This window comes from Polistes dominula, unplaced genomic scaffold (genome assembly GCF_049000335.1).
Source record: "Polistes dominula isolate Pdom_NZ unplaced genomic scaffold, Pdom_raw_medaka contig_37, whole genome shotgun sequence".
NCBI lineage: Eukaryota > Metazoa > Arthropoda > Insecta > Hymenoptera > Vespidae > Polistes > Polistes dominula.
Window position 1 is genome coordinate 2,465,838 of NW_028301169.1, and position 22,883 is coordinate 2,488,720.

The 22,883-nt window shown below is 23.2% G+C and overlaps 2 protein-coding genes across 3 annotated transcripts in view; one reads left to right on the plus strand and one right to left on the minus strand.

Annotated features, from left to right (window-relative positions):
• The window catches only part of mlt (tubulin folding cofactor E like protein mlt), a 22,089-nt gene extending 16,713 nt beyond the window's left edge, over positions 1 to 5,376 (plus strand). For both annotated transcript variants that reach the window (XM_015326773.2, XM_089179182.1), the window contains exon 6: positions 665 to 5,376. In XM_015326773.2, coding sequence (XP_015182259.1) covers positions 665 to 817 — 153 coding nt within the window. In that variant the 3' untranslated portion in view covers positions 818 to 5,376. The remainder of the gene's footprint in view (positions 1 to 664) is intronic.
• LOC107069466 (adenylate kinase isoenzyme 5) lies at positions 3,100 to 22,073 on the minus strand. Its single transcript, XM_015326798.2, has 11 exons — positions 20,168 to 22,073; positions 14,021 to 14,188; positions 13,630 to 13,740; positions 12,794 to 12,936; positions 12,041 to 12,223; positions 11,309 to 11,431; positions 11,066 to 11,228; positions 10,710 to 10,978; positions 10,437 to 10,601; positions 10,025 to 10,346; positions 3,100 to 9,568 (listed from the first exon to the last, which is right to left on the minus strand). Exons 1-11 carry the CDS (start codon positions 20,220 to 20,222, stop codon positions 9,312 to 9,314), a joined length of 1,959 nt encoding a protein of 652 aa, XP_015182284.2. The 5' UTR covers positions 20,223 to 22,073; the 3' UTR covers positions 3,100 to 9,311.
• Positions 22,074 to 22,883: the final 810 nt, after the last annotated feature.

Genomic DNA, 22,883 nt, shown 5'->3' on the forward strand with positions numbered 1-22,883 from the left:
AGACTAATTTAAATAATCTAAATAAATAAAAATTATCATTTTAAAATAATTTTATATTATACAATATGAATCAAAAGTTTATTGTGTTACACATTGTTTTATAAACTGTATAATGGGTTGGGTCTTTTTTTGTAAAATTTATATTTTGGAAATATTCATTTAAAAAAAAAAAATGCATGAACTTTTAATTTATCTTAATAATTTGGAGTAACATAATTTTTGTCATATTTTTTATTATAAATTGACAATGCATTTATTAATCGAAGTACAGATTGGTAAACATAAATTTGACAAAAATTATGCATAAAAATCCTATTAATAGTATAATTATAATTTAATATCAATAATATTATTTTTATTAATTATATTATATATAAATTATAGTAATTATATGTAATATAATATATATTATAATATATATAATTAATTTAAAAATTAATAAAAAAAAATACAAATATAAAAAAATTAATATAATAATATTATTAATAAATAAAATAATATTATTATAATATAAATATATTATATGAATATAATATTAGTAATATAATTAAATAAAAATAATAATAATAATATTTTATTTATATTTGTTATTTATTATTATTATTATATAATTATATAAAATGAACATAACATTAATATAATATTATTATTAATTATATAACAGGTGATGAAGGGACACCATGGACCCGAAGAAATGTTGTATCCTAACAAACAACTATATCGATACAACATAAGCAATGGTGACGAGATAATAATTGATAGTAAATTGAATAGATGTGCATCAGCACCATCAAGTACGTCTTCCATAAGATCCTGAGAAAAAACAACTCAAGATATGGTAACTTCCTAAAATGATCGATCATTTTTCTTCGATAAAAATCGATCTTCTTCGTCAATCGATATGAATCAATGAACGAAACTAAACAAAATGATGAATGAAAATAATAAACGTTTGTTTATTTTTCCTGGACACGAATAATAATAATAATAATAATAATCATAATAATTGAGAATCAAACATCAAGAAACATTCTTATATCAATGAATTCTCGAATTTTACGAGAAAATGAGATTAATCATTTAATGATTTGAAACAATTTGCAATATATTTAAAAAAAAAAAAAGAGATTGTTAGTTGGTAATTTGTAAACGAAATTCGTCATTTACCAATTGGTGTAAATCGTTTTTAATGAAAAATAGATGAAATAATTAGAAAATAATGATGATGATGATGATGATGATGATTGAATGATCATTTTGATAGATGAAATACGATTTAAAATGTAGATTATAATTTTATTATATAATCAAATTCACACTAAACGTTGCAAATTAAGTACGTACAGCCACAAAATAATGAAATAACATGACAAAGATAAAAATGATATATAAATATATATATATATACGGATTAATCTGTATGCTTTGCATCATTTTTCATGATTTATCATCTTATAATACGGTTGAATGAACAACCTATACTGCTAGCCATAATTAATAACTTTATAACATATTATAATATGTGAATTAAATTTACAAATAAATTAATTCAACTGGACGCGATTTATTGAACGTTACTGTTTAATAATATTTTGTGACTCTGATAACAAAACAAAAAAAAAATATTACTTCGATTCGACTAAGGACAATGATGATAATAATAATAATAATAATATTAATAATAATAATAATGAATGATTTAAATAATTGTGAAGAGAACGAGTTAAAAAAAAAAGGAAGAAATCTATTGCCGATTATTATGAAGCTGCCTTGAATGTGTTTTTTTTTTTTTTTTTTTTAATTAACTAATTGAATTATACATGCGTAAATAATATAACATCGATGAGAAGTAAATTTTTTTTACGCGTGATCGTACGACAAACGTAATAATAATCCTATTGAAAAAAAAAATAAATAAAAAGGAATTTTATGCAACAATTTAACGTCGATGATCAAGTTAAAATGTGTTATACAGTTATCGATAATAATATTCTTAAAAAAAAAAAAAAAAAAACGATACGTTATATAAAAATAATTGATTTAAAATAAATTATGCTTTATACGAATCTTTGTACTTAAAAAAATCATAAGAAAGTGAAAATAAGAGAGATTTATATAAATATATATATAATATATATGTACGTTAGTTCCTTTTTTGCATGTTAAAAATGGGAATGAACTCTTCGTAAATCAATAAAAAGACAAACGTTATGATTAAAAATAAAATTCAACGATTAATTCGTATAGCTATGATAAAATACACACACACACACACAAAAATATAAAAAAAAATAGGATACATTATAATAACATGTCCGGTGATTATGAAATTGGTTTTTGGATGAATTAATTCATCAAAAATTTATTTTTATTTTAATAATAAATTTAATTAATTAGTTTTTTTTTTTATTAAATTTAATTAATTATTTTTATTTTAGTAAAATAAATTTAATTAATAATTTTCATTTTAATAAATACAAAAATAATATTATTGTTTATACAACATGTAAACGCTTAACACAATTATACGAATTATGTGTAAAAAATCATTTTTGTTCTATTTTTCTTTTTTCTTTTTTTATCAATACCAATTTCATAATCGTCGATCTCTTATGTAAAAATTAATAATAATGATAATAATAATAGTAATAATAATATTAATAATACTAATAATAGTAATAATAATATATACGCACGCATACATTAACATATATACGTACATACAAACATACATACGGTGCCAAAAAAAAAAAAAATCAAAGTTTTCAATCGATCCCAATTCGTATCGTGAAAAAAATATTTTTGCAAAATTATTTCCTAACTCACTTAATTTTCAATAACATTTTTATAAACAATTGACACGAAGGGGTTTTTTAAAAAAAATTATAAACGATCTAAAAAAATTAATTATTTTAAATAATTTAGAAAAGAATATAATTAATAAAATTAAATTTAATAAAAATTGACCAAATAAATTTAAAAAAAAAAAAAAACAACAACAAGTAAAAAACGATATGTAATCGTCAATTTGTTCAAACATTTTAATGTAAACTAATTTATTATTAATTCTGTTCAACTATTGTTATAATATTGTCTACATTTATTTTTTTTTTTTTTTAAGAAAAGATTATCTTAATTATTTTATTTCTTTTGAACAAATACACACCCTCAAGTTAGCAAGCAAACATACATACATACATGTACAAATCTACACGCCCACACACGTACACGTACGCGTATATCTATTTAATCTATAACCGTATATTTACTCATTCTATATTTATACATTTCTCCTGTTAACATTATTATAACACGCATCTTTTTACAAATTATTTTTTCAATAGATTGTTCACGAAAATGACAGAAAAAAAGTATCAATAATATTGTTAATTGTATATTAATCATCTGGTAATCATTTCCCAAAGAGACAAAGATACATTTTTATCTGCTTCTTCTAGTTAACCATAATCAACTTATTAACATACATATATACATATATACTATATATATATATAGTTCTCAATCAGATAAATTTATCTATGCTTATTATCATTAACACTTTAATGGCCGCACATCTACGCAGTCAAACGCAGTCACCATGGCCTGGTAATATTTTTAAAAAATAAATTTAAAAAAACTTTATTAAATTCAAGAACAAATTAACATAAAAATCAACAATTTAACAATGAATTTATTTTATATATAATTATAAATAAAATAACGGCCAATGTGTTCCGACTATCACACACATGTTGTATGAGCGGCCATTAAAGTGTTAATACACAAAACACGTTAGAAATATTTACTTACAAAAAATGAAATTTATCTGATAACAAACTTAACTGTCTTTCATTAATTTAATTAAAATATGAACATTAATTAATGTTTCATATTTTAAACAATTCGTTAGATTTTGTTATTTTGTTGAAATCAATCATCTCGGACGCGTTACATTTTCATTGCAAGATTTATTTAAAAATTGCTGCACTATATAAAAAATATTCAAAAAAAAAAAATAAAAATAAAAATAAAATACACGTACGAATATAAATTTGATCTATTTTGATAGACGTTAAGTAGCAATGAGAATGAATGAGTGTAAAAGAGAAGAGAGAGAGAGAGAGAGAGAGAGAGAGAGTAAATGTTGCGTGCTTATAAACAAAATGTTGCGTATAAATGTAATAATTATATTATTTTGTACAATTAGAAAATAACACATAGAATTGTTCGTTAACGTTTTTATAAAAAAAAAAAAAAAAAAAAAAAACAAGAAAAAAAATATGATAGGTCGATGATATAATCGTTGTTTATAATTTGCAAACATATGTGCGAGTTATTTATAAAATATAATTAATTAAATATATATTTATCGAAAACATAATTATCGATCATATTCGTTTGTCCGGGACGAACATTTCGAAGAGTCACTTAGTGCCTATCTTCATGACGAGCATTTTATGTTGCTCAGATAATTCAATCACTGCCTTGTAAATACCGTTTTAACGGTAATCCGGATTGGCAAGGCTCTGTATATAAATTATTATAACAAATAATTACAGGAAGAAAAGAAAATTCCATCGAAAAAAAACACACAAAAAAAAGCGAATAAAGTAAAATAAATAAAATGATCAAAAAAAAAAAAACCAAAAAAAAAAAAAAACAAAGAGATAAAGAAATGATACACGTTAGTATTTTTTCGAGAGAAAACTGAAAAAAAGAATAAAAAAAAAAAAAGAAAAAAGACAGGAAAGAATAAACGTTTAAGTAACATTGTAAAAAATTTGAGTTACCCGTTCGATCGCGCGCAACCATAAATGGCGTCGAAATATAGGTTATGTTACCAATTTCAGTGCTATTAGAATGTATTTTCTTAGATTATACAGAATTAAATTATGACGATTGAAATTTATAATATTGTTATGTTTTAAATTTGTTATTTGTTGTGATATCTTTCAAAAAAGCATTTTTCAATTGATAAATTTTATGAAATTTACGAGATTACAAGTGCAGCTCATTTAAATCAATGAATACTTTATTTATAAATTCGATGATGATATTTTATAAACGTCATTTATGTCTACAATTATATGATATTATCATTATCCAAATTTTTAATTGAAAAAGGATAACAAAATCGGCAATTTAATTTACAAAAGATAACGAAATCTAAAACAATTTAAATCAAAATGGACGGACACACAATTTGGTGCGTTGTAAATAAATAAAATACGTATCTAGTCTCGAATCGGAAGATATATTCGTTGTTTCTAATATCATTTTTTATAACAATATGTTAATTTTTGTCCTTTCTTTTGTATTTTGATTTTTGTGCTGGCGCAAATGTACGTACTAACAAAATAAATCGTTTACACTATACTTACCGATTTGTAATAATAATTTATCCTTCCATTTATAAACATTTTGATTTCATTTCCTTTTATTTTTATATTTTTCAATTGAATGCAACTGCTTTAATAATTTAATTTTAATTTTAAATTGAAGTTGATAAATAAAAATGAAATATCAATTAAAATAAGTCCTCGTATTTAGAAGAAGTATGATTGAAATTATGCGAAAATGGTCATAAATCATTCGAAATTTCTTACAATGTATGAAAATGGTCATAAATCATTCGAAATTTCGTACAATGTATGAAATGCATGACCATTTCATTTCTTACCAATGTTTATATTAGATTTTAGGTATTTATGCTATAATTACTAGCCTTGATAATCAATTACATCATTTGATACGTACTCTGATTAGTATGAGGGTTAACAAATAATAAAACACGTGTTCTTTAGATTAGGTTTATGCACCCTGATGCAATGTCTGTATATGTGAGAACCATGAAGTAAATGTATTGGTGTGCATATGTTTTTTTTTAAATATAAGTAATAGGCAAGCAAGTAGTATACTTTCAGTAATAGTATACTGTTCTGAAGTAAATAATATTTTGTAATTAAAAAAAAGAATTTTAATAAGTTTGGTATAGAAGAAAATATATATATATACAAACAAAAACAGGAAAGAATAAACCCTAGAAGCACAAAATATTGAAAAATATTGAATACATGACATTGAATCTCTTTTTAATATTAAATACACGTGTATTCAATATTTTTCAATATTTTCTGCTACTAGGGAACGTTTTTTTAATTAACATTGTAAAAAGTATGAGTTTCGTTTAATCACGTGCAACCATAAATGGCGTCGAAATATAGGTTATGTAGTCAGTTTCAATGGTATAGTAATAGTGGAAACATATATATTTATATGGGAAAATGAAATATATAACAACATAATATACAGGTAAGGAAATGTTTCTTCACGGAAATGCAATATATTCTAATAAATGAAATACAAAAATATTCATACAATAATACGTGTTAGCTACTTGACTATTTACTGACTGCTTTCTTAAACCTTCATCTCTTTAAATCCATTTTTTAATCCTTTTAATCCTATTCAGTTGTTTACATTATTAGGTTAACCACCCTTACACTTCTCTTACATACTATAATACTCTCTTACTATTAGGTGGTTCGGAAAGTCGTTTCGTTTTTTGCTGACGCAATAATGACATTAGTTGATGCAAACCGACAAATAGTAACATATGAAATCGATGAGAGGTTAAATTTATCAAATTCAACTATTTATGACCACTTGAAAGGTTTAGGTTTAACCTCGAAACAAAAATTGTCTTTATTTTTACAAAAGAAAAACGAAACGACTTTCCGAATCACCTAATATTATATCTGTTCCACGCATACTCAAAATTTAATTCTCACTCGTCCCTTTTTTTTAACATATTATATATATATATATGTTATTAATCGTTCATTGAAAATAGAATTTTTATTTTGTATTTTTTTTTTTTTTATTAAATATTTTCTTTTTTATTAAATATTTTTTTCTTTATAATTATTAATCAATATTTCGTAATAATCTACGGGGTAATAATTTATGTATATTTTTTCTTTCGCACGATCAACGCGTATAATATTTTTTATTTTTACTATGTTTATTCATTTGTTGTCTTATTTTTGTTTTTTTCCTTTCAATATATTCTTTTCTATTTTTTTTCTTTTTTCATTTCGATATTTTCTTTCTTTTTTTTTTTTTACCATTTTGTTAAACAAATTATGCATCTCTGTATATATGAGAATTAATTTGACACACTTGGGGATACCAGCCACACGTGTCTTTTTTATGAAAAAAAAAAAAATAAAATAGTTGTGATATGCTATTAAATTTAGGATATTATTATTATTGTACTATAATATTATTTTAATTTAACTTTACAAATTCTTACGCGTTAAAAAGATAATCGTATAATGGTAAGTCGTATTATTTATCGTTAATTTATTCATTTATTTTATTACGTTTGTGTGTATGTGTATGTGTGTATGTATATTTTTCTTTCTAATTAATATATTTATAATAACTTATAGTTCGTTTCAATTAATTTTATCGATCGTGTACATTGTCATCGATTGAGGAAAATATTTTTTTTTCTTTTATTCTTTTCAGTGCTATACGAATAAATATGATATACGAGATAAATATTAATAAATAGATAAAATTATTTTTTATTATTATTTTTTTTCTTCTTTTTTCATTTAAAAGTGCATAGAAAAAAGTTGGTAAATGATAAATCGATAAAAAAAAAAATTAGGAAGTAAAAATATTTGACGATTTTAATGATACTTCAAACGTTTGATTTTACTTAAAATTACGAATAATAAATATAAATATATTAAGTCGAGTCATAAGTAACTTCCGATGCGACTATGTAGAATCTATTTTTCGTATTTACCTACTATAAGTCACCGAAACAAACGAATTTTTGATATCACTGTATAGATGAGGATTCAGTTTAGTCTTCTGTTAACTTTTTTATGCAGTCAATGTTACATTTAACCGTTTTTCTTAACCACTGAAATGGATAGTAAAAAGTGCATATTCGACATATAATGTTTTAGGAATTGAAACAAGGCAATAGCACTAAAGTGGTAACTGAACAAATATGCAGCGTATACAGTGCAGGACTGATAACTGATAGGGCAGTCAGAAATTGATTTGTAAAATTCCGTTCTGGAAATACGATCTTAACCTTTGCTTACCACACTTGGTCCAAAGGACCCAGACCTTTTTTGCAACTTGAGTCATTTTTCTCAATTGTTCGAATTTGATAATTTTTTAAACATATTTAAATTTAATTTAAAGCTATAAAACCTATATAGTCTTTTAAAGTAAGTATTAAAGAGATCTCCAAAAAAATGTTGAAGTAAATCTATGCAATAGCTTCTTTTTTATAACGATTTTTCTCGCCCGGGTCCAAAGGACCGGGTGTGGTAAGCGTGTTACTCCAGGAAGAGTGGTAAGCAAAAGTTAAAAGATGAACCGAGTGCAGGACGTATTTCCGACTTTGATGAACCTTTTAAAGATAATATTGGAGCAAAATCCAATAGATACGTCCATCAGATGCAAATAGTGCAAAGAAAACTCCATGAAAGGTGTCTTGCACTTATCAACCGCAGAAACGCCATTCTTTGTCTCATAAAAGACGGAAGTTATTTATGACTCGACCTAATATTTATAGGTTACTTTTTGTTTTTGTATTGGAACATAAATGAAATTTATGACGATTTTTAAATGTAATTAATCATAAGATAGAAAGAGACAGAGAGAGAGAGAGATAGGATTGTTAATATATATTGGGTTGTCCTGAAAATTCGTGCCGATTTTGACGGAAGATTGAAATGCAACGCATTTAAGTTTTTTTTATATTTGTTAAATAATATATAAGTGTCATTTTGTTCAACAACCTTTCTTCATCTTAAAGAGTAACTTACAAATTTTCTCCTTCCAGAACTTCTCAGGTTTTTCAGTAAAAAAAAAAACTTTATGCCATCTATCGAAAATCAGCACGAACTTTTCGAACAACCCAATAGATATGTGTTTTTGTTTAGTTATTTTTTTTAGGGTAACTTATTGATCACTTATAAATCTTATTTACATATTATCAGTGCGTATAAAAAGCCACGTACTTACTAATAATATCTCATAGGATTATTATGTTTATCTAAAAAAATTTAGTTGTCATGTTTTAAGGCACGTAAACCGATAGGATTTTGAGGTTAATCGATTTCTTTATGAATTAATGCGAGTATCGTTGAATTCAATTAAATTAAATATATATATCTATTATATTATATATATATATATAAAAAAAGAAAGTCTTATCTATATACTATAAACTATTATTTAGAAATGTAATTAATATATTTCATCTATTATTCATAACGTTATATATGGAGATTTTCTTGATATCCTTCAACCTCGTTGTACATTTTTCTCAAAGGATCTTTCGTATTGTTAGGTAAATAATTTGGTATACTCGGTGCTACCTTATTGTTACCTGGAATTATACCATTGGCTAAATGCGCAACGCCATTTTGCAACATATGCGTCGTTCCATTGGTTATTCCATTTTGTCGTAGGCCACCATTTTGATTCATCTTCTTTGCGTTGTTCAGTACTCCATTAGTCATGTTGGTGACTCCTAAGAAAATATAATATTTATTGTTAATAATAAATTAAATATTAATCGTATGTATATAATAAATAGGAGAGTAAAAGAGTATTATTATTAATAATAATAATAATAATAATATAATAAAATAATTATAATAATTTAATAAAATTATTTATATCATTATATGTAATAATAATTAATAAATTGAATATAATATATAATTATATAATTATTAAATAAAAAAAAACAATTTATGATATTGAATTTAAAAATTAGGAAATTAAATTTTCTACAAAATGTACGATTAGGGTAATTATTTTGTTTATAAACAAAAATTAGACTTGTATACTCTTTTACCCTACAACTTCTTTGAATATTTAGTAATTGTCGTCCATTTTGACTAAGTTATAATAATCCTTTTTATAATTTGAACAAAACATTATGGAAAAGTTTTGTCTCCATATAAAAACATTGTAATCTGACCTTGAACTACGACGCCATTTAAGTTTTCCACTTTATCTATCGTCTTGCTCACTTGATCAGATACACCATTGTTGAGCATTTGCCTTGCAACACCATTTGCAATATTATGACCATGATGTTTCTGTCCTTCTACGTCCTGGGTCCCATTCATGTCACCGGAAACTGGTAAGTTTGGGTCTACGTTGTCGACGTTTTCTTGAAACTTTGGCGATTCTGGTCCACGTGGGTTGTCTTCCTCCTTTCTTCTAGCACGTCGCATTAGTTGATACAATGCTTGGGAGAAATCTTCTTTTACACTTGGCACGTCCGTGTCACCGTCAATCTAAAAAACAAAAATAAAAATAGAAACATAATGTCTTCTTTTGAATTGTTGAATTGTATTATTTGTCGAATATTAAATTGTTAAACTTACGATCACTAATCGATTATCATTGTCCAATGTTTTCAACATGGGCAACGACATTTCACGAAATAGTTCTAATCTTTTTCTAAAAGCTGATACACTGTCATCTAATCTTCCTTTACCGAGTTGAAGTTTCGAACAATCCAACAATATTAATGGTGGTTCTTGTCCAAACTAAAAAAAAAAATAATATAAACCCCATTACAATTTGATTTAATTTGTTTTGTACAAAAAGATGAACATCTTTTCGTAAATACTTGGAAAAAAAGAAATGTATTTTACTTTGTTCTCAAATTCCTGAACTTGATTCAAATCCCTGGGATATCCATCGATGACTATACCATCAGTATCACGGTTCAAAAGTACTTGTTGTTCGACCAATGGCATTATGACATCTTGAGACACCATTTCACCAGCTACTATTGCTTCACTGACAGTCGGATTTGTTGATGCCAATCCTCTTAACAATCCACCTAGACTAATATGAACCCATCCTGGCATATTTTGAACCGCGTGACTACACAAAACTGCTTTATTACTACCAGGTCCACCTTAGCAAACAAACAATGAAAAATACAATTTGGTCATAAGATTAAATATTAAGAAATGTTCGTTAAAAAATTTGTAAAAATAATAACCTATGACCCATATAAATGCTGGTAAACCTTTTCTAGGTTTAACTGCAGTTTTAGATGCTTTGGTGTTTATTTCAGTTGGTGGTTCGGTCATTTCAACTACAACTACTTGATCTTTTGGCGTTGGTGTTCTAGAAATTGTTTCTTCTCTCCTTTCTACTTTTACCTTTATCAAAATCATTTAAATATTATTTATCATATATATATATATTTTTTTTTATTTATTTGTATTATTTATTAACTTACTTCTGCTTCTAACGGTTGAACTATTTTCTTATCTTCCTCGTCTGTTGTTGGTAATCCTAAAATTCTCATAACAGCTTCTCGAAAATCAATAAAAACTTCATTGGGGTTTCGTTCACCGTTTACCTTTAGAATTGGGAACAGATTTTATCAATTTAAAAATATAAAACAAGGTTTAAATGAAGTTTAAAAAGAAAGGAAACATATTTCTCATATTTTTAACAAAAATAATAAATAAAATAATAATTAGCATAATATTTAATTTATTTATTTAGTTTTTGGTAATTAAATTTTTAATTTGTTATTAAATTTATTTTAATTTATTTATTAAATGTTTATTATTAAAAATTAATGTATTTATTATTTAATTTAATATTAAATTTATTATTAATTAATTTATTATTAAATTTGATTGAACTATTAATTAAATTTAATTAAATAAAAATATATTTATATTTTATATATATATTTATTATTAAAATATTATATATTTATATTTATTAATAAAAAATATAATAAAAATTTAATTTTAGCATTAAATTTAATTTATAAATAATATTTAATAATTAAAATATGATTTATAATATTATAAATTCGTTCGAGATTATATTATACAAAATTATATTTTCTAATCAAGCATATGTAAAAATAATAATACAAATTTAAAATAATTAATAATTAATAATGATTTATCTCACATAAAAAATAAAAAATAAGATAATTATATCATCTAACCTCATAAAGCATGCCACTTTGATCGAAGTATTCCACAACTGGCATAACGTTTCTGTAAAAATTGTGTAATTCCATTCTAGCTAATCCGATAATTACATGACCGAGTTGAGCACCAAAATCGATTTGTCTTTCGAGAACTTCCTGTCTCCATGAGACAAGTATAACACCGTTGACGATTTTTATCTGGAAATTAATTACAACGTTTGATATATTAATCCATATTAGAAACATAATTATGTAATCAAAATGAAAATGATCTTTATAGAAAGAACAATGTATATATATATATATATATATATATATATACATATATCTATGAACAATGAATTACATTGTAATACGTATCACGCGATTTTTCACTTTAAATACTTGTTGAACATTTGAAAGTTTAGACAAGTATTGAATTATCACTTAAATATCAATTAACTTACTATACACTAGTCTACTGATTACTAACACATACATTTATATATACACATATACAAGTTCTAACTTGAATATATTATAATGGATTACAATGGGACCATAAGTCAGGTCAATAGGTCAATATGTATGTAAGGAAAGTTACAGAATAAATATTACCATCGTAAGGGTACATACTAAAACGATGATCGTTAAGAACTACTCAATTATTCATATCTTTCTACGTTATTGAATCAAAAAAAAAAATAATAATAAGAAGAAAACAAGAAAAATAGAAGACAGAATAACAAATATAAAAATAACAATTGTGTTATAAACATTTTATAATACCTTTTCAGCATATTCAACTACGTCCCGCATATTTCGCGGATATCCACTGACGAGAAAAACTTTGGCCTCTGGAGACATTTTCATTTCCAACATGAGTACTTCCGATACCGTTTTACTGCTTAGTTGACCGAAATCTTGCATATCTGTGATCAAGAAATGAAAAAACAATTTTTCGAATTATAAATTTAACTCTTTGAATGATATGGGCGCTTATATGCGCCCAACGAAAGCTATCGGCTTTGACAAAGGGCGCATATATACGTTTATCAATTTTGTTCGACCATCTTTGACTCGAAATACTTTTTTACTCTTATTTAATCAAAATAGTTAAACATGCAAATTTTCATAGGAAAAATTGTTTCTTTGTAAATTCGATTATTTAAATCAAATTAGGTATAGTAATTTTAGTATTTCTTACTTTAAGTTAGACAATTGTATTAAATATTTAACCCTATAAGTACTGTGGACGCATATATGCGTTTGGTAAAAATTACTAAGGTGGTTGTTCGACACATATACTTATTTGTTAATATTAATGTAAAATATATATATAATGTAATATTTATATTAATAAAATTAAATTATATATTGAAAAACAAAAACTTTAATTATTAGATATAATTTATTATAATAATTTTATTAATTATTTATTATTAAATATTATTTATTATTAATATGAAATTTATTATTATTTCATTTTCATAATTTTATTTTAAATATAATTTATTATTAAAATTTGGTTAATAATAAATTATTCCGTTCCTACAAAACATTTTAGGTTAAAGTATTAAGCATTCAAAAAGTTAATAAAAATTGAATTAATAAATAATATTCACCGTTTCCAAGTGCATATTGTTGAAGAAGGTCCATCATGTTGATATGAGTTATGCCTTTTCTCTCCTGCATCAGATTATCACAGTGTGTTACCTTACCACTACCTGGACCACCTAATAAACAAATAATTTGATTATTTTTATTTTTTATCAATATTTAACACTTTGAGCGCCACGCGAATTCTTAGGAAAATTCCTGTCAGGCCCCAGGCGTTACTTTGTATTGGAAAAATAGTTGAACGTGTCAGTCACCTGTGACGGACGCGGCCTAAACGGAAAGTCTAGTGTCAGCCATTTATGGCTGACGTGACGTTTAACGTGTTAAAAATAATTTAATGACAATAATAATATAATATATATATATATATATATATATAAATGGTGGTAAACCAACCGAGTACAAAAATGACCGGAACCTTCGGCATTTCGAACTTAAGCGGACCCACATTTTGTTTCGTGAAACGTCCGTCAGGCGGAGTCGCCAACAAACCAGTTTCTCCTCGCCATCTTCCTGTACTTCGAGCATCGGCATCCTCGAACACCTGCGATCCATTTTGTTGGTCTGCAAAATCATCCCCAGTTGAAAATATGATGACAAAATGTATTAATGATTATTAAATAATAAAATAAAAAATATACGATCATTTTTTATTTTTTATTTTTTCTTCAAACTCAAAATTCGTTGAATCATATTTTTCATTAACCTATAAAATAATTTTTGTTGAACTTAAAAAATGATTTGTGGCCATAATTATGAAAATTGTATTTGTAAGTCATGTATCTTGTTTTAAGATATTTAAAAAATTATATTTGAACATTAAATGAATTCTAAATAATAGAATTCACAGAATTCATAGAATTCATAGAATTCGCAGAATTTTGAAATTAAAAAACACCATCTAACGGTTAATTTTTGACAATATTATAAAACTTACATTAAATTAATGTGTTTTAATTTTATATATTAATTAAATTAATTAGATTAATATTAATAAATAATTAATAATTTAAAATAATGTAGTTTGAAATAACCAATAAACTTATTTTTGTTATTTTGATTTAGGTTAGTTCACTTTCATAATTATTTGAGCACATATAAAACAATTTTTATATTTTTAACAATATCGTAAAAATTATATTGAATAAATGTGTTTTAATTTTATATATCAATTATATTAATTAGATTAATATTAATAAATAATTAATAATCTAAAATAATTTAGTTTGAAATAACCAATAAACTTATTTTTGTTATTTTGATTTAGGTTAGTTCACTTTCATAATTATTTGAGCACATATAAAACAATTTTTATATTTTTAACAATATCGTAAAAATTATATTGAATAAATGTGTTTTAATTTTATATATCTCAATTATATTAATTAGATTAATATTAATAAATAATTAATAATCTAAAATAATTTAGTTTGAAATATTATAACTGATAAACTTATTTTTGTTATTTTGATTTAGGTTAGATCCCTTTCATGATTATAAAACAATTTTTATTTTACTACAATAATTTATTTTTTTTTTTTTTATATTAACCATTGTAACAACCAACATTTCAATATTATTGTCTTAATTGTCGTTTATATGAGTTTAGAAGAATTATAATTGAAAAATAAAAGTGTCTGTATAATTAAACGATAAATTAACAATTAAATTGATCCAATCGATGAAATATGAAATTTTTTTTTCTTAATACGTTTCTTCGTTATCATCGATAAATTACGAAAGAATAATGTATAAATTAAATGCATCATATGCGTGAATGATCGATATTAAACATTATATACATATGACGTATTAATACTTCAAGGTAACGTGTATCCTGTTAAAGGTACGTTAGAATGCAAATCGTTATGGTTAAACATTTTCAAGGATATCAAGAATGATAAAAATAAAGAAGAAGAAAAGAAAAATATGATAGAATTAAAATATCTCCATTGACAATACTTATTATACAGTAAGTTACATAAACTTCTTCTTATTATTATTATGATTATTATTATTATTTTACCGTTAAATGCATATAAAATTCTTCAAGTTGCAACTACTACGTTCATTCTGTTTTTAACAAAAGTTTTTGTAACTCGTGTCCTCGTAAAATATTGATAACTACGTAAGTCATATTAAAATTGTATACAAAATTCATATTAACTTGTTTTCATTGGTAAATGAAAAAAAAAAAAAACATTCTAGTTAAATTACTGTAAAATAATAATTAAGTTCATTTTTTTCATATTTTAGTACATTTTGTACAAATATCTATGATTTATGTCGTTTCTTTGTATACAAAATAAAAAATTAAAATGAACAATTCTCATAAATACAAACTTAACCTAAAAAATTCTTTCTAAATGATACTCCGAGTTTAATGAAACTAATTTTTGGTTATTAAATTGTAAAGAAAAGTTAACAAACTGTAAAGCTTATAAAATAAAGTCTGAAATAATAAAAAAAAAAAGGAATGAATAATCCTTTTTTTTGACAAATGACAATTTGTTTTGTTTGATCACGTTTAAGAATTGTCAGTTCATTGTCAATATGAGATCCGTTCGATATGACTTATATTGGTTAATCATGAAAACAATGCAATGCAAAAAATATCATCATAAGTAAGATCACGCGAGCAGACATTCGTTGTTATCGATATCGATATTTTTCATCTTGAATTCCGTTATCGAAAGATCGGTGATTGAATGTGCGATCGGATTCGTCGTGTTAGATGTTATTACCCTTGTGTGTCATATTTTATGTATAATAATAATGATTTACAGTTGTAACATGTGCCTACTACCATCTCAAAGTATAGTTGTGTACTAGTCGTAGATTATTTTTCCTAGAAGTATAGAGGGAAAAAAATAAAATAAAATAAAATTCAATACTACGCTGCGCAACTATTCACAGAGGTTCGACTTGTTTGCATACGATTCGTTTGTTCTTGTTTGTTTATTTATTTTTTTTTTTCTAATGTTATCTTTTACCTTTTATCTCAATTTTTATTTTTTGGTTTTTACTTTAATTGGCACACAATATAATTTGATGGAAATTATTTTTTTTTTTTTATATGTATGGAAATAAAAATGGTTTTGTATTTATTGCAATTAAGGTTTATTAAATTTTTCTTTTATTTTATTTTTTTATTTGTTATTTTTTTTAATGTAAATGAATAGAAATATCTTTATATTTATTATAATTAGGGTTTATTAAATTTTTATTTTATTTGTTTATTTTTTATTTTTTATTTTTTATTTTTTATTGGTTTACGTTTTATACGATTTTTATTTTTATATCTATTGCAATTAACATTTAATAAATTCTTCTTTTATTTTATCTTATTTAATTTAATTTAATTTAATTTTATTTTATTTTATTTTATTTTTTATTTGTTTAGATTAACACGAATAAAAACGTTCTCATATTTGTCCCAATTAACGTTTATTAAATTTTTCTTTTATTTAATTTAATTTAATTTAATTTTTTATTTGTTTCTTTTATAAAAAAAAAAATTTTAAAACACTTTATTTATCTGTGTTAGTATGAAACGTTTTAAGAATTAATCCGTAAATGTCATATAATGGAGAAGCACGTAAGGAAATTGAAATATTTAACGTCATCGTCTTCCTTAATAAATCATGGTTAGAATATTGATTAGTTTTATGTGACTTCGTCTCGTTACTCTTCTTTTTCTTTAGGTCGTGTGCGAGTAAACGTATACAAAAAAGAAAAAGAAAAAAAAAGAAGAAAAAAAGAAATAAACTGAAGAACAATTTAGATTGTGATCGGTGATTGATTAATTTTATTTCAAGTACGTTGACTCGATCGTATTAATGAAATTTCTTTTCCTCGATTATTTTATTTCTCTCACTCTCTCACTCTCTCTCTCTCTCTCTCTCTTTCTCTCCCTCTCTCTCTTTCTCTATCTCATTCTTTCTACATCTCTATTTTTGTGTATTGAAAAACGTATGTTTTATTAGAAAATATTAAGGGTTATTTTCTTAACGATCGTAACAAGATGTTCTTATTTTCTTTTCTATTACCTTGACACACGTTTAATCGATTTGAATATAATTTTAAACAAATATTAAAAATTAATATTCATTAAATTATTTTTGCATGATAATATAATATAAAAAAATATATGCATTATTATAATAATTGGTCGTAAAAGTCAAACTTGATACACGTGTGATCGATTTGAATATAATTTTAAACAAATACAAAAAATTAATATTTACAATAATATTCATTAAATCAAATTAAATATAAAATAAATTATTATTCACAATAATATTTATTAAATTATTTTTGTATGATTATATAATATAAAAAAAATATATAAATACTATTATAATAATTGGTCGTAAGAGTCAAACTTGACACACGTGTGACACGCACACACACACACAATTTGAATTTAATTTTAAAAAATACAAAAATTTAATAAATATTTACAATAATATTCATGAAATTAAATTAAATATAAAAAAAAAAAAAGTTAATATTTAAAATAATATTCATTAAATTATTTTTGTATGATAATACAATATAAAAAAAAAATATATATTATTATTATAATAATTGATCGTAAGAGTCAAACTTGATACACTTGACTTTTAATCGATTTGAATATAATATAAAAAATTAATAAATTAATATATTCACAATAATATTCATTAAATTGGTTGTAAGAGTCAAATCGTATATCGAAAGGTTTTTATTTCAATTGAATTTTTATTCGGCATAGATATTGTACTTTAGATATGTTTATGTTTACCGATTGTAACACAATGTTTTAATGAGAAGTGTCGTGGAGGGAACTTACTCGGCCAGTTGCAATATTGATTCCTTTAAGGTGACTCATACCTGTGGAACTTTCTCTTCATCGTATAACCGTCTTAGAAAATAAAATGAAGAATGTGTACAATTGTCACGCGATATTGAAAATGATAAGAAATATAATTATTAAAAAATGAATATAATAGATCTCATTTTTAAACGAATTCAAAATTCGACTGATGGATAAGCGTTTGATTTTGAAACAAATAAAAAAATAATTTAAACGAATAAAAAGAGGATATTGGACACAAATCGTTCATTTCGAAGATGATGTTGCAATATCTTTTTTTTATCTCGTTATAATTGTATTAAATGTAACAAATGTACGACATTTTGTTTTTTCTAATATATGGTAATGTTAAGTACATGGTGTTAGTTCTCTATTTCTGCATGGTGAATGCTATTAACGCTATAGAAGAAGGGGGTGGGTTTTTTTCAATGTTATTGTTATTTACAAAATTGCAAAAAAATGAATTAATAATCTTTTAATATTGTACAATATTGTGTAATAGTTTGTTATGTTATTTTGTAATTATAATTGAAAAATAAAAATTATTTATTATATTGAAATATTTTAAATATTACCAATATTTAATATTAAATATTATATTTATATTTATTATTAAATTTGATAATATTAGATGTAATAAATTAATATTTATTTTATATTATATTAATTTATTATATATTAAATTTAATTAATTAATATTTAATATATTAAATATTAAAATATTTCAAATATCAAAAATATTTTAAAAATTTCAAAATAATTTTAAAATACTATTTATTTATTTATTTAATTTTTCTGTATAAATTGCAATAGAAAATATATCAAACTAATCATTTTGATTACCAATCAAATGATTTTCATAATAAAAAAACAAGAAAAATGGAAGTCAGAAATATTCACATTAAGGATATTAAAAAATACATTGTGTGTGTGTGTGTGTGATATTAAAATGTGTCAAGAATCTTGAAATCGCAGAATACGTAGTAAAATAATAAAAAAAAAATCTACCATCAAATACTAATTTTATTAACATGAGTCAGACGTTGTTGTATCTTTTATTTTCAATGTGCAACTTCCTGTTTCCTGAAAGGGAAATTCCCTTCAGATAAATGAAAATCTGAGTTTGAATTTCTTTTTTATATTGGATCGATAAAAAAAAAATAATCGTTTTAAATAATTGATTGTTAAATATGAATACCCTTATATATATATATATATATATATATATATATATATATATATATATATATTCTTGTAGATAATTATTAAGTAAATAACAAAATATATAAATAATATAATAATATATAAAATATATTAAACATTTAAATATTTATATAATATATTTTATTATTAAATTTATTTAAATATATATAAAATATATGAATATATATAAATTAATAATTATTATTATTAAAATTATAAAATATAATATATACTAAATAATAGTATGTATAAATTAATAATAATAATTATAAAAATTATAAAATATAATTTATAATATAATAAATAATATATATATATATATATATAAATAAATAAGTAATCAATTTAAATAGCTAATTGTAAATTAGAAATACTTTAGAAAAATATATTTATATATTTATATTATATGTGGATAATTATTAAATATAAATAAAATATATATATATATAAATAATAAAAATATAATAAATGTTAATACTAACCAGTGTCCAGGCAGATGCCCATAGTAGGTCGTTCGACTAATCCTTCCACGGCCATTTACTCACATGCTTGCAACACACGCGATCACTCGTCCGTTAATAAACACACCCCCCACTTTCAACACGTGGAGTTTTGTTGAAAATAACCGAGGCACCACGAATTTTCACGAATCTCACCCTGTCCTCGTAAAATAAATAACTAAAGTCATTAGGTTCCTTTAAAAGGAACAATTTATCGATAATACAACCCCCTTTTCAACGCAAACGTTTCATTACTTATACTTCTTCAATTATTATACTTTGTACACTCTTATTTCTTTAATAAAAAAAAAAAATATAAAAACAAAACATTCAAATAATTATTATACAAATTACAATAATAATTTAATTCTTTTATTACAAATTATTTAATTAACCGTGAAATTTAATTTTTTCACCAACGAACAAACGTCCGTAAGAGGGTGGTGTTTCTATTTGCCAATTTCTATCAACTTTAGGATCAATTCGACGAATTTTTCTCAAAAAACTTCTCAATGCGTAACTCAATATTAATACCATCAACATGTAATATATTTTCAAACAATGTTCCTTCAAATTCGAAATAAATTCGTCCCAATTTTCTCGATAGATCTTCGTTGTGGATCACCAATTTGTAACCAAATGATTATTTAAAACAATTTCTTTTAATTTGTCAATTTAATTTCTTCTATATAATATTTCTTCATCCCCAATTCAAATGACACAACAATAAAAATATAAATATAATATAAATTAACAAATAAATTAATCAAATAACGATTATCTTCTCCTTGAGAACAAAAAAAAAGGAAAATGACTTCAACAGTTTGAGTTTTTTTTATTTTTTACGTCACGTTCACCACTTTATACGCGAATATAGTTGTCAGAAATTGTGTATATGTGTATGTGTATGTGTATGTGTGTGTGTGTGTTTATCCGTGACCCTGAACGTCAGTCGTGTTCTTTAAATGAACCACCACCAAGAGCTCTTGCAAAATGGTTGTAGTTTCGATGTCAATGCGAATCGTTGAAAAGTATTTATTTATTTAAATAATTTATCGTTATCTTGCAGATGTTCTTGTTATACTTGATGATAAGAGGAGAGAATGATCAGGATCAAATTACAACACTTACTAAAGCTTTTTTCACTATGTTCACCGTGACGATACCATAACACGACTTAACACAGGTAACAAATAGGGGTCGTAGCAAGCAACTTTGCGTCGTTGTCATGGAAACCGCGTATGCGCATAAAAGCTTACATCGTATTCATCCCCTATCCCCACTCTTGCATATACATACATACATAGACACGTTGTGCATATGATTCTAACGTTTAATGGTTACAACACTATCATAGTATTTGTATGTATTCCGAGTATATCACCATTCTAAACGTTTATTTTGTCTCACTTGTACCTTTTTTACTCTTTCTCTTTTTCTCTCTATATATATGTATAATTGTGTGTATGTGTGTGTCCATTTCTCAGTATAGTTAAAGCATGCGTACGTGTACAGGTTCAATGTCAAGTTCTACCTGCTGCCGTCATGCGACTATTCTCGAACATAACACACTCTAAGATAGTCTAGAGGTCTATTATACCTGTCTAGGTGTCTTTTAATTGAAGTTTCTAATGAGATCTTATTCTTCAATCATTTTATTTTCTTTTTTTGAATCAATTATTCTTACATGTATGTTTATACAGGTATGTGCATATAATTATGCAAGTGAAGTAAAATGAGTTAAAATCTTAAAAAGGAAATAAATGTTCATATTTACTTTAAATTATAATAATTAAATGTTAAAGGTATTATATAATGTTTAGGATAGTAATGTTTAAATTACTATTTTAATAATTATTATTATTTTTAGTTAATATTTTAGATAAAGTAATTTTTAGGATATTGGCAAAAAATAAACTTGTTAAAAATAGTTCTAGTTATTTTAGTAGTAAATAAATAAATAATAAATCTATAAATATAAATAAAATAAATAAATAAATATATTTATTTATTATTTATATTATTATTAATTAATTATAATTAATATAAATAATAAGTCTTTTAAATATGTTGAAACAAAAAATACAGAATTTTTAGGTTGCTTTTATAATTATAGGCACGTATGTATGCATATATATATATATATATATATGCAAAAAACAATGATAATTGTATTATTTAATTAAACTAAAATTAATAAAATTTTTAAATAAATAATTTATAATGTAATTTTATTGTTAATAATAAATAAAATATTCTTTCAAATTGTAATACTTAAGATAGTAATGTTTAACTCTTATTATCTTAATAATTATATAAAATAATATAAAATTATATAAATATTATATTCTAAAGATTATATAAATTATATAAATAATATTATAAATATTATATAAATTATATAAAATAATAACTTACCATCTTAATAATTATTATTAAATTTAGTTAATGTTTTAGATGCAGTAATGTTTAGGATATTGTTAAAAAATAAACTTGTTAGATAATTCTTATTATTTTAATATTAAATAAAAATAATTTTTAATATTCAAATGTAATCCTTTAAATATCAAAACCAAAAATACATAATTTTTGGGTTACTTTTATAATTATAGGCACTTATGCATACATATATACAAAAAAAACAATGATAACTGTATTATTTAATTAAACAAAAATTAATAAAATTTCTAAATAAATA

What these genes read in the sequence shown, in the direction of transcription:
- LOC107069466 (XM_015326798.2), bottom strand. Translation starts at nt 20,222, where the DNA reads ATGGCCGTGGAAGGATTAGTCGAACGACCTACTATGGGCATCTGCCTG. An exon ending in TTCAGGAATTTGAGAACAAA is followed by an intron (nt 10,602 to 10,709) that starts GTAAAATACATT and finishes TTTTTTTTTTAG; the next exon opens with TTTGGACAAGAACCACCATT. An exon ending in AAATGGCGTCGTAGTTCAAG is followed by an intron (nt 9,569 to 10,024) that starts GTCAGATTACAA and finishes ATATTTTCTTAG; the next exon opens with GAGTCACCAACATGACTAAT.